At 38.0% G+C, this 13,643-nt stretch overlaps 1 protein-coding gene across 2 annotated transcripts in view; it reads right to left on the minus strand.

Moving 5' to 3' along the window:
* LOC124804749 (cytoplasmic FMR1-interacting protein) overlaps positions 1-13,643 on the minus strand; it is a 143,335-nt gene that overhangs the window by 34,512 nt on the left and 95,180 nt on the right. For both annotated transcript variants that reach the window (XM_047265053.1, XM_047265051.1), the window contains 4 exons: positions 10,496-10,669; positions 8,004-8,235; positions 2,010-2,209; positions 1,791-1,924 (listed from right to left, as the gene is read on the minus strand). In XM_047265053.1, the coding sequence (XP_047121009.1) occupies positions 1,791-1,924; positions 2,010-2,209; positions 8,004-8,235; positions 10,496-10,669 (740 nt within the window). The remainder of the gene's footprint in view (positions 1-1,790; positions 1,925-2,009; positions 2,210-8,003; positions 8,236-10,495; positions 10,670-13,643) is intronic.

Genomic DNA, 13,643 nt, shown 5'->3' on the forward strand with positions numbered 1-13,643 from the left:
TCTTTCCTTTTCATCCCGTACAATAAGTTGCCCCTGACCTGCAGTCCTGGGTGACTTTCCCGAAATCTACCCCTTTTCCTAAACCTCTCCAGTGAATTTCCCTTCGCTCTTCTTCCTTTCCCTTCAACCCTTCTGGCTGAAGAAGGAGCCACTGGCTCCGAAACCTGCCTAATTACAACCCTCTTTTATGTGTGTTGTTCCGCCGCCTGGTGAGTAGATTTTTTACTTCTCACGCACTGCTACTATGGGGCCACTCTTCACATATAGCTGATACATTGAAGATACAAAAAAAAGTTGTAAGAGAAATGTATAGGGCTAGACCATGAGATCACTGTTGACCTCTGTGTAAAAAACTCAATATACTTAAAATTGTAAATCTGTATATATCGGGTGATCAAAAAGTCAGTATAAATTTGAAAACTGAATAAATCACGGAATAATATAGATAGAGAGGTACAAATTGACAAACATGCTTGGAATGAGATGGGGTTTTATTAGAACCAAAAAAATACAAAAGTTCAAAACATGTCCAACAGATGGCACTTGTTCTGATCAGAATAGCAATAATTAGCATGACAAAGTAAGACAAAGCAAAGATGATGTTCTTTACAGGAAATGCTCAATATGTCCACCATCATTCCTCAACAATAGCTGTAGTCGAGGAATAATGTTGTGAACAGCACTGTAAAGCATGTCCGGAGTTATGGTGAGGCCATTGGCGTCAGAAGTTGTTTTTCAGCATCCCTAGATATCACAATACGCTTAACCTCATGTCATTCCAAGCATGTGTGTCAATTTTTACCTCTCTATCTACATTATTCTGTGGTTTATTAAGTTTTCAAATTTGTACTGACTTTTTGATCACCCGGTATATGTCTCATTATTACACATTAAGACATATATAAAAGAATTTCATGTAAGAGAAGGTATACCAGCACAACACCAGAGGTAAAACTTAAATGTATATTCCGTGACACAGCCTAGTAAAAATAGCCCACTCATCCACAGTCAGCTCCCTAATAATTTTTAACAAATTACCACCTTCAGCATGGTCCATGCCTTCTAAACTATTTCAAAGAAAACTCTACAGCTGGCTGGCTTACAATTCATTTTATAATGTAACAGAATTTTTTGATGAAAAAAAAGGTGAACATGTTATAAATTATTGTAATTGTGTATATAATTAAGTGTATATATCTGTGACTGAGCATGTAATAAAATATATGAAACACATGTTAAAACTTTGAATGTATGGTAATTATGTATAGAACTAAACATATTAGTATCATGTATAAGTCATAAAGCCTATTCCATTATGTTAATGAACAGAAAATAAAGAATAAAACAAAACAACTTGCTGGTTGATCATGCTTGTGTAACAGTGTGTTAGCAATATAGGCCCCAAGGCTTAAATCTGTTTAATTTTGCAATCATATTCTGTAAGGATCCTTTAGTTAGGAATGAGAGCTGAAGCTTCTTTGTTGAGTGCATTGCTTCACTATAAAACAGATAACTACCACAGGCAACAAATCATCATTTATGTAGCAACCATTCCATCTTTTTATTTAGCTGCTATTTTCAAGGTTCTTCTCCAATATCATTCTCACTGACAACCCTGACCCCCCCCCCCTCCTCCCTCCACACACACACACACACACACACACACACACACACACACACACACACACACTACAAGACACCTGCTTACAATTATGTGAATACGGACAAGTAGAAAATTAATAATAAAAATACTCCCACTTCATTCTAGAACAAAACAATCTATTTCTCACCTGAGTACTGTCCAAATATGGTGCTATATGCCAAGTTGAGCTGTTTACTACCCCATAGATAATGGTGACCCATTTGTGGTGGTTTGTCCCTGTGCACTGGCTGTGTAAATACCAAACCTTTGCATTTCACAAACCTAAAAATTGGGATTATGTATTACAATTTCAAAATTGCAAATGAATGGTTTGAAAGGACCCATAAAATGCACCTGTGGTTTCTACCTGTTCGTGGCTGCATTGTAGCAATAATTTGGAAGAAAATCATAATTTAGTTCCCAAAATACATGGAGGGTAATTCGTCCATATGGAGCCAAAACATTATGATTTGCTTCACGATACATTGCATCATATTCATCAAGTGCCAAGTATTTTGACAACAACTTGTGACATAATCTATTTACTTGCAGTAAACCATCCAACTCCTGAAATGTATAAATTTACACTTAGAATTAGATGCAAAAAGTCTGCAAAACATTTATTATATTTGAAACAAATAAAAAAATCATGATAGATTACTAAGCATTCATTCAGAGTTATTGTTTGTCATTGCAAAATGAGGTTAATGGTTGATGCACTGTTGGAAGACTTGAAATTTCTTAAATTAAAGAGGCTTTGGTTACACAAAGTAAAAATTGAAAACTTCATGATATGCATTTAGTGATGGTAATACTACAGACATATCATCAGTTGGATACAAGCAAGAACAACATTCTCAGTACTAACGTATGTCATAATGCTGCTGTTGAGTCTGCAACATGTTAATTAATCATAGCACAAACCACAAAAACAATACAGAATATTTTACTTCAATACTAAACTTGCCAACATTAATAGCAGATGTTCAAATAATGCAAAGAAGAAGAGAAGGGCAAGCACAACATTTTCTTATAGCTGCAATAGAAAACACTGCTCCTCTATACAAACCTTCGGTGCAACAGTCCTCGTGAATATTTGTGCGAGGTAATAGCAAAAGAGAATGCAGAGATTGTGAATAGTTGGTTGGTTAAGCTAATACATGATGGAATAGTGAGTAGCTATGGCTCACTCAAGATGGAATTCCTGTTATAGATTGTACAATGGCTAGACCGTTATTATGATGAAGTCAGTTAAGAACTACCTATACTTGAGCGAAGTCCCATCAATATCTGTTAGCCCAGTAAATGGGAAATGAAAATCAGAAAGATCAATGAGCTTGTTTCTTCAAAATACGAGGGAAACTACAGAAATCATATGCACTACTTGTGATCCTTGACTTTTGCATTAACTATATTTCAGAGCATCACTTATATACAAGTGGAATACTAAAGCTCCCCTTAAAGCAGTGATCATACCTGATTTCTGTGTAAGGAGTTCTCTGTGGATGGGACAGTGGCCATTTATGACAACTGTAACAATTTCTTGAAAAATAATTATACTATACTGAGCAAATATTTTAGAGCTTTGAAGGAGAGATTTCTCTCTCCAGATTTGACACAGTTTTATTTCCAGTCCATAAGAAAGACATTAAATTAATTCAGACAAAGGAGTTCCACATCAGAGTAAATGCAAACAGTGACAGTTCTAGATAATGCCATCATAGATTGTTCTACAGTGGAGGGGCACACTGAAGAAAATTAGTGTTGCCCTGTCAGATCACAATATACAAAATTAACAGTGAAAGGAATTAATGTAGAGTTATAGCTCAAGGTAATAAACAAAATACTGGTACCATCTATCACATACAGCAGAAAATGCTTTGTTATTACACAAGCCAAAGATTTTTACACCAGTTTTCTTAAAGACAGAAGGTAATTTTATATCAATATTCTTAAAAACTAATGTCACTATTGCCTAAGTCAGAAAATTCGATTATATGGTAAAATGGGTGTATCAGTAGCCAACTACAATCTAAATTTTGGAGTTGCCAAAGGGCATGGACAGAGTAGACAGTGGTAGTTCATTTACTAATAATGTTCTTAAAAAATATATTTTATTTTCTGTGTGCTACCTGTCCTTAAAGCTTTGTGTCTTGTGATGCGTAACTTTCCTTTGCATCTGGTGTTGCATTGGTGTGTGTCTATTCTGGTACCACACTGGTTTACATTGCTCTTTAAATATAAATTAGAGCAACATAATCAGAAAGATTTATGGCTTAAGTGTGGTGTATGTTACAATGAAAGTACAGTGATCCATATGTTAAAAATTTGTGGTACCAGTATTTGTATAAGTCTCTTGACTGCAAGAGGTTTTAATGTATTTTTTAATTTGATTACTATATTAGATCAATAATGGTGATCTTCAGATCAATCTGGGTTAATAAAACAAAACATCATAATGTATGAGCCATTCTTCAAAGCATAAATGTGGCACCAATAAGCAACCAGTTTTGATAACCAATGGAGTAGGAGAAATGGAAGCTGTTTAATAATATGAAAGACAGACACATCCTAGTTATAGAATGTTGCTACAGCCAATGTTACAAAATGCTACAGAATGTTATTACCCAGGCCAAAACAATTTATTATGGGGAAAAAAAGGCAGCACTCAAAACAAAAATAAAATTATTCAGTTAAAGAAATAACAATGTATGAGGTTGGTCCCAACATATTACATTTCTTCTACAGAAGAATGAAAATGTTAGAGGTCTGCCAGAGTTGTGCAAGATATTTAACAACTTCTACGGTTTTAAGGTTAAATCAAAATTTTACTGGTTCAGGTAAGTGTGCAGAACTTTAAAAAGCTGGCACTCCAAGACAATTATGTCATAAGCAACTGCAAGAAACAAGAAAGGAGAGTACTCAATTAATTAATAAATCACTAGAGGGTAGACAGTAACTATGATGAAATAATTTAAGTAGAGTTATAGAGACACGTGAACAATGCATAGCCCTGTACTCTTGTCAATTGAGCAATATGTCTCTCAGGTACAGTTAGTTTTTAGATACCTTCAAATACTCATTAGTAAAATTGTCTCACACAAATGGAGAAAATAATAATGTAGACAATTATAGGACAATTTACTTGCTACTAGCATTTTCGAAAGCAATACATGAAAAAGTAGTACCACATCTTAAAGTTGGCAGATATGTAACTCAGACTCAAAGAAGCATTAACAGAAAATTAAATTTACTCGTTTGCGCAAGAGGCACTTTCAGGTTTAAATGGTAAGTTGCGGACAATGGGTAACTTCTCTGTATAACAAAAATGTTCAATTGTGGGATCATTCTATACTTCTCGATCTTTATGGAATTTGGCAAATTCTAGCCAACAGGAGACAAAAATTTTTCCTCTAGTGCAAAGAACAGCAACAAAACTAAATGTGACTGGGATGCTGTAAAGTGGGCGGTGACACAGGGTTCTATTCTGGGTCCACCACTTTTTTTACAACACATTTGTCACTAAATATTACAAATGATAAAAAAAATTGTTTCAGATATTACAAATGCTATAAAAATGTGGTATGCATGTAAGAGAGTGAGGCAATAAGCTAGTAGGTAACAGAAGCTTGTGGCATATAGAGAGAAGGTTGTTGTGTAATCGTACACTTTCCTGGCAGATCAACAGTTTATCTTGGTGTCCAAAACATTTACGTAACATGATATTTCAACAATGTACCTAGCCATCATATTCAGATGATACCAGTGCAATGAGCATCTCCACTACGTCGAACGTCTTTTATACTCTTATAACACCCATCCCATTCCCTCACTACACAGTTGCTCGCGCATCGTGTGGACTGGTGATGGGATGCAATTTCTTAATGCTGGGCACTAACTCTGGTCCCTCAATGCTTCTGCTGACCTGTCAAGTGTGAGAACTGGTCTCACCCAAGGTTGTGACTTCAGTTGGCTGAGAGTTGGGCCCATGCTTTACTGAGAACTGAAGTTGTTTTGGGATAGTGTTCTCATGGAGGCTCTTGAAATATAAGTGGCTGAGGTTTAACCAATCAGGACAGAGACCCCTCAGTAAAGCGTGGAACTCAGCACTCAGCCAACTGAAGTCACAACATTGGCCAAGAGTGACTTCCACATCCAATGGGGGTGGCAGAAGCACTGAGGGGATGCAGCTCAGGCCCAGCATTGATAACTTCTTTCCACCACTCCACCCAATATGGTATGTGTCTGGGTAATGACAGAAGGGGTGGGGAGCGATAAGAGTATGATGGGGGTGCAATGTAGTGAAGACACTCATTCTACAGGCATCGCCTGAAGATGGTGATAAAGTATGCTGACAAAATATTCTGTTACATAAATGGCTGACCTGGCTCGGCACCCGAGAGCAACACAAAGAGAAAATTATTATTGAACAGCAACAAAACACAGTACACAATGTGCGATCTGTAATTCTCACAATGTGAAATGTTACAGAAAAGGATAATCAAATAATCATAAATCTGATATTTTTAATACTTAGCACTGAAAACACATAACAAGTGTACTGGGAAGTTTACCTTCAGGGTCTTGTACAAAACTGAATGCTGCTATCTTAACTACAAGCATAATCACTTGTTTCACTCTATTATTTCCTACGGCATTTTGTTTTAGAGAAATTATGTGCATTCACAAAAAGATATTAGTTCACAAATTTAGGGAACCCTGTTGGAAAAGCATTTCAGAATTGTGGAGCCTTGTAATCCCTGTACATAATTCTCACTTAGGAACTCAAGATTTGGGTATAACATCCCATCAGCAATGAGGTCACATGAGAGAGAGAGAGAGAGAGAGAGAATATGCTCAGGTAGGACAAGGATGGGAAAGGAAATTGGTTAGAACCGACCTGGTATTTACTGTAAATGATTTAGGAAAATCCCAAATGTGGGTGGTCAAACAGAGGGCTGAAAGCGCCACTCCTTCTGGAAGCAAATTGGATGTGTTAATCACTGTGCCACTTTGCTTGGTTCCCTCTTAGGATTAGTAGTTAATATGTTCTCATTCAGAAGGAATTACAACATTCACTCAAACAAGACTCAACAGAAAACAATTTGCATTTGGAACCATTTCTCTGACCATTATACAGAAAAGTGTGTACAACCTGCAGGTTCAATTGTCAAAAGACATGAAACAAACCTGAAACACCCTTTACTGTCTACAGCGATGGCCTTGGCCACAGTGGATACACCCGTGAGATCACCGAAGTTAAGGGCTGTTGGGCGTGGTTGGCACTTGGATGGGTGACCATCCAGGCTGCCATGTGCTGATACCATTTTTCGGGGTGCACTCAGCCTCGTGATGCCAATTGAGGAGCTACTTGACCGAATAGTAGCGGCTTCGATCGAGAATACCTTCATAACGACCGGGAGAGCGGTGTGCTGACCTGACCCCACGCCCCTCCTATCCGCATCCTCCACTGAGGATGACACAGCAGTCGGATGGTTCCGGTCGGCCATTCGTGGCCTGAAGACTGAGAGCTTATTGTCTACAGGAGTTTATTGCAATAGCTTAAAGTCTTTCACTGTGATATGTTATTTATTTGCACATACTATCATAAATCTTTTGTTTTATTGTTCTTTAACTTATTTCTAATTTTAAGATTTGTAATCAGTGTTTTGAGAAGTATGCAATGAACTGGTCTATTAATGATTACCTTTCGTTCATATGGTCACAAGGAATCTGGGAAGAAATAATACATAATGATAGATAAACATACAAGTAGTGCATAAAATCATACAAGCAGTTGATGACATTTTGTATTAGGGCAGCTGACAACAATGACTGGATGGGCAACAAAGTCAATAAACAGAAAGGTAGAAATCACCTGGGATGTTTTTAGTAAGCTATACAGTGTCATCAAAATTTAATTTGCAGTCTGTCTGAAAACGAAAGTTTATAATCTGTGTATATTACCATTTTCATATTACGGCAGAGAGACATAGAACATTAATGTGAAAAGCACTCAAAACCTGAAATTCCTCAAGCAACTGAGAGTTTTATGCTGAGAATTACTAAGAGATGCAAGAAAACGTAAATTAGATAAAGTGAACTGGAAGATGTCATTAAGACTGCAATGAAAATGACATGTAACTTCCAGGAGATAAGATCAAGTCAATTAAATAAAATGTTCAGCGCAATTGGGATGTGTAAAGCTTAAGACTTTAATGCAAAGAACGTTTAGAGGAAGCTTTTATCCAGATGATGATGATAACCATTATAAATTATTTGGAAACTCATTCAACAAGAATAATGTTTAGCATTTCTTGGCACAAACTCTTACAGCATCAAGGAATGTACATGTACTCACCACTACTCCTGTAATATCACCTGCTTCAAATTTACTAATAGCAAGATCAAGTGATTTTTGCATATCTGCATTTATCCTTTGTGTTATAAGCTTATTAAGATCAATGGAGCGGCCCAATAGTTGCACATGTCTCTGCTTTAAGAGTGTCTCATAACGATTAGCACGAGGATATGGCAAGAGATATGTGCCCTGGGCAACACATTCAACACGGAACCTCTTATCCAACAATATGCTGAAAATTAGAACAAAAACAATGAGCTGTTGCACACTGCTTGTAGGTGCATAACTTGATATACAGGGTGCTGACTTTAACTGAAGACATTGAAATATCTTAAAAACTACATATCTGATCAAAAAAAGTTATAATTCCAATTTGTCTCGGAGGGGGACATCCAACAGTATCACACTTGAGAATCCACCCTGCCCTGAGTGTGGGTGGTGGGTGCAACTTTGAAATACTCAATTGAGACCTCTGTTTTTTTTGCTGATTACAATTCTACAGCAAAATCTGCATATGTTATGACTGATTTTTTTTTGCCACAGATGGCACTGTAATCAGAGGAACAGAAATGGGTACACAATCGTAATTTACAACATGCTACTCAATGGCCCGTGAATATCCAATGGCATGTAGGATCCCAACTCCATGCTGCAACGGTAGGACAGGCCAGTATTTCATAACTTCTACTTGGAAACCCCATTTGTTGTCTTCCTCCAACATATCATCATTTCATACAGGGGACTACTCGATGTGCCACTGTGGCCGAGTAGCGAACTACACGTATCATAACAAGCAGTACACTGCAACTGGACCTCGCATATTGTGCAGATGTAGAACAGGTAGCGGCTCTAAACATTATAATACTTGTGCAGTGTTTACTGCCTGCACACCTACCTCTCATTTGGAAAACAGACATGAAAGAAGACAATGAATGTTGCAAACACAAAAGAAAAAAATTGAAATGATACTGATTTATGGAGAACGTAGGAGAAATGTTGAGGGTGCTGTTGCCTTGTACGCTGAGTGTTTTCCTCAGAAAGCTCACTCTCACTCATTTTGCCTTTATGTCTCATGGCAGCATACACACCAGCAAAAAGAAACAAAGTAAATGTGTTACAAGAAAATCTAATGAAATAGCTGTACCAGTGGCGGTGCACCACAACCCACAGATAAGTATCTAGCAATGACACTGCAATTCCAGTAAGTCTGTAGGTAGTACTGTCACAATACTGCATTATCATAAGTATCATCCTTACCAAGTGTCACTGCATCAAGAACTTCATGGTGCCAATTTCCACAATCACATAGTGTTTTGTGAATGGGCACGTCAACAAATGCAAACAACTCCCATGTTATTTGCCAAGGTACTATTTTCCAATGAGTCTACATTCACAAAACATGGTAGCGTTAACTGGCATAATGTGCATTACTGGAGTTAAGACAATCCCCACTTGTAACAACAAGCTGGCCATCAATGTTGCTCAGTTAATGTATGGTGTGGCACCACGGGGAGCAAACTCATTGGTCCATATTTTATCAATGGCGCACTGAATGGACACAAATATAGATGTTTGTACAACAGGAACTACTGATACTACTGCAGAACCTTGTCCTGGACATTCCACAACATATGTAATTTCAGCATGACAGCTGCCCAGCGTATTACACAATTGAAGCATTAGAGGTATTAGACTGCATTTACATGGGCTGGTGGATCGGCAGAGGTTGTCCTATTAACTGAATCTGATGTTGTCAGATATCTTTTGGTGAGGTTATTTAACAGATAACGTGTGCCAACAGGCCAAGAAGACATGGTCATCAGCATCAGAAACGCCTGTGCTACCATTACCACAGATATACTTCTGTCCTGCCTACGGTCATTTGAAACGCAGATCACTAACGGTATTGAAGTTGGCAGTACTACATTTGAACATATACTCAAACTGGAAAGGTAAAGCAGCGTTTGCCTCGAGCCACAGCCACAGTAGTGCATCAAGTAGTTCCCTGTTCACTATGTTGGAGGAATACAATGTTGCAAATGGAGTTCCCAATTAGAAGATATGAAATACTGGCCTGTCCAATCCATGCAGCATGGAGGTGGTGTCCCACATGCCATTGGATACTCAAGGGCCATTGAGTAGCATGTCATAAATTACGATTTTATACCCATTTACACTGCTCATATTACAGTGCCATCTATGCTGAAATGAAGAAAATGTTTTAGAGAAAACATATGTCAATTTGCCATAGAATTTTAATCTGCAATAAAAAATGGAGGTTCCCACTGAAGATTTCAAAGTTGCCCCATGCCACCCGTGTAAGGAGGAGGGGGAGGAGAGAGTGTTGAGTGTGGCATCACTGAATGTCTCCCTCCAAGACAAACAAATTGGAATTATAACTTTTTTTGATCCGATGCACCTTACCATAAGATATTTCACTGCCTTTGGTTAAAATGAACACACTGTATATTATAAATAGCATATTGACGCACCTTGCTGCAAGCTGCTTATAGTGAGCAAAAATCTGTTCACTCAGTTTATAAACAAACTGATCAAAACACAGATTCACTTCAGCTTCTACCTCATCATAGAGGAACTGCTTACGAAATACTGTCAGTGCATAAACAGCACTATCATTATACAGATCCAATGGGTACAGAACATACCTGAAACAACAACAAAATTACTAGATTCCTAAACTGAACTTGAATGTGAAATGCTACATCAAGTATAAAAGCATTATCACGTGAAGAAACACAAATACAGAATAAAAGTAAATTCGCCTACCTATTAATTAAACATGAATATACAACACAGGAAGTGTGGTAGCAAAAAAAAATTACTGTTTTACACAGAGCACCTGCAGCATTGAAAATGCAGTCAATAAAAACATTGTATTTATGAAGATATCAATTTATCACACCAACTGAAGATGGGAGGAAACACAATGCACCTTACCATAAGTAAAGCTATATGAGAAGTGTCTAGTTGCTGTAGTCCTTCAGGTAATTTGATCCGCAGTCACCAGCTCAACCACCATTAACATGGATAAATTAAAACTCTGCCATCCGCACATCTCGTACAAATTTATTCGCTTGGCGCTGGCAGCGTTAATTCCGATTACTTGGCTTGTTGCCGGCCACTTGTCACCTTTCCGTTGATGACAAGCTTCATACATATTGACTTTTGCGCACTTTAATTTTCTGGAAATCCTCTATTTTGCCGTATCGTTCCACAAACTCGAATTTTCTTTTCAAGTAACTTCTCTGCAAGTTCTACACTGTTATAATAACTGTCCATGCAGAGGTGATGCCACTTTCCATCGGAAGGTGTCAATAGTTTTTCGACGGATTGTAAACTTTAAAATTCAACCATCCATGCCATGGTATCATTCCTTCATCGATTGAGATGTTTTAACTTAGATTAAACATTTCTTTAAACTTTTTGGAAAAATAATCAATTACAAATTGCTTTTCAAAGCCTGGCGGCATTATACGGTTTATTGTTATTGTCAGAAAAATGTAAAACTGATAATATTTGTCTGTGTTGGTTGCAGGACATCATTTTGCAAAATATCGGTGTGTCTATCAACAGATTTGTTGACCAATAATCATCGGTACTTGTTTTTTTTTTTTTTTTTTTTTTTTGTACAATTCCCATAAGGATAGCAAGACCAAACCATTTTCTAAGTTTGGGCTCCCTAATGTCAACAAATTTGGCATTTTTTAAATCCAGTTTCCTTCTACTGCAATTTGACTGTGGTACTTGTTGGTTTCATTGCTAATATATTAAAACAGATTGTTCCCAATATATAATTCTACGATATCCTCAATGCTCTGTGTATCTTTGGGAAATATGTTTGGACCCAGAGATCCTTCAAATTTATTATTGGTCCTCGGTAAATCAAAGTCTGACCACTGTGCACTGTCTTCTTCGTCTGATTCAGTCGAATCAGTTGGAACCGTAGAGTTCGCTGAATTCTTCTTGGACGTATTTCACTATCTTCCAAAGATTCTGCTTCACTTTCATTTTTTTGATATCCAATGTCTTCTTCCCAATCAGCCAAGTCGTCCGGAATGTCAGACAAGACGTCTGCACATTCATCGAAAATAATCCTATTGTCTCTTTCATCTGCCATGATGGAAGGGCACAAGTACTCATAAAAACAAAAACTTGTTGACATGTGTATAACGTACTGTTACCTAAACAAACCACAAACAGAAGGCAAAAGATACTAAAGTGCTGTCGTCGGCCACTGCGCAATACTATGCTCACGACACCACTGTGGTGTCGCCGGCCACTGAGCAACACTATGCAGACAACACCAGTGTGGTGTTGCCAGCTGTTGACCGCTATTTTGGGCACGACACCACTGTGCTGTCGTGATGGCAGAGTGTTAATAGGAACATTATAGTAGATGTAGCTGTTGCTGTGTCAGTCTTAAGCTCAAAGACGAGTTTAATGCAGCTCTCCATGCTAGTCTGTACTGAGCAAGCGTCATCGTCTTTGCATATCCACTGTAACCTACAGCCATGTGAACCTGTTTACTATGGTCTCCCTCTCCAAACTCTCCCCCCCCCCCCCCCCCCCCAATCCCTTTTCACCTCCACCCAAAAAATCTACAATTCCTTCCATTACCACACTGCCAATTTTTTAATGCCACATAAAGTGTTCTATCAATCAACCGCTGTTTCTAGTCAAGCTGCGCCATAGATTTCTTTTCACCTCAATTCAATTCTCTTGTATTTCGCCCAGATAACATCAATTCCGCCACTGAAAATATAGAATCAAAGAGGTTGTGGGACATGGGAATTCAGGATAGGTGGTGCACTGCTGATCTATATCATCCCATCACCTAGAGGTCAGAATACCTTATAATCAATGGCCAGGAGCTCTGTGGGTGTATAATTTGCTGAGTGAAGAGTGTTGACTTCATCTTCACGATGTGCTACTCTCTACTGGAATGGATTACAGATTGCTGTACAGAATCTTAATTGCTGTGCTGATAATCACTTTGTAAGGATTTGCAGATTTTCTGGTACCAAAAAAATGTGTACAGAAGGAGGAAGAGGATTCCAGCCACAGTTCAGGGGCACACAACTCCAACTCAGCACTCACTGAGTGAAGGTGCACATGGACCCAGAGTTTCTTAAACTTTGGCAGCAGCAGTTAATGCTGAAACAGCAAAACATCAACAGTAACAAAAACAGCAAAACATCAACAGTAACAATGTCAAAAGTAACAGTCCCACTTGAAACAGTGGCTGGCTTTGCAAGCCAAGCTCAAGCAGCAAATCCTGCTTCGACTAGCAGAGCCAGTATACCAGCCACTGCTATTTCCATCTTTTCAGCCAGAAGCTGAGTGATGGGACAGCTGTAACTGGCACCTCTCCCTGCACTTGCAGGCAGTTAACATTTCTGATGTAGCATTCAAACGTGCATGTCTTCTGTCTACTAATTTTAAATTGTTGATTTTGTTTTGCAAACTTAAAGCCATAGCAGACACACAAACTTCAGAATTTTCAAATATTTGTAAATTATTTTATTCGTATTATGAACAAAAGTCATACACTCTAATAAATTGTACACAGCTGAACTTCAAGGTCTTTCCTACAAATGCCACTTAACATGCACTAACTCC

The sequence above is a fragment of the Schistocerca piceifrons genome, chromosome 7 (assembly GCF_021461385.2).
Source record: "Schistocerca piceifrons isolate TAMUIC-IGC-003096 chromosome 7, iqSchPice1.1, whole genome shotgun sequence".
Classification (NCBI taxonomy): domain Eukaryota; kingdom Metazoa; phylum Arthropoda; class Insecta; order Orthoptera; family Acrididae; genus Schistocerca; species Schistocerca piceifrons.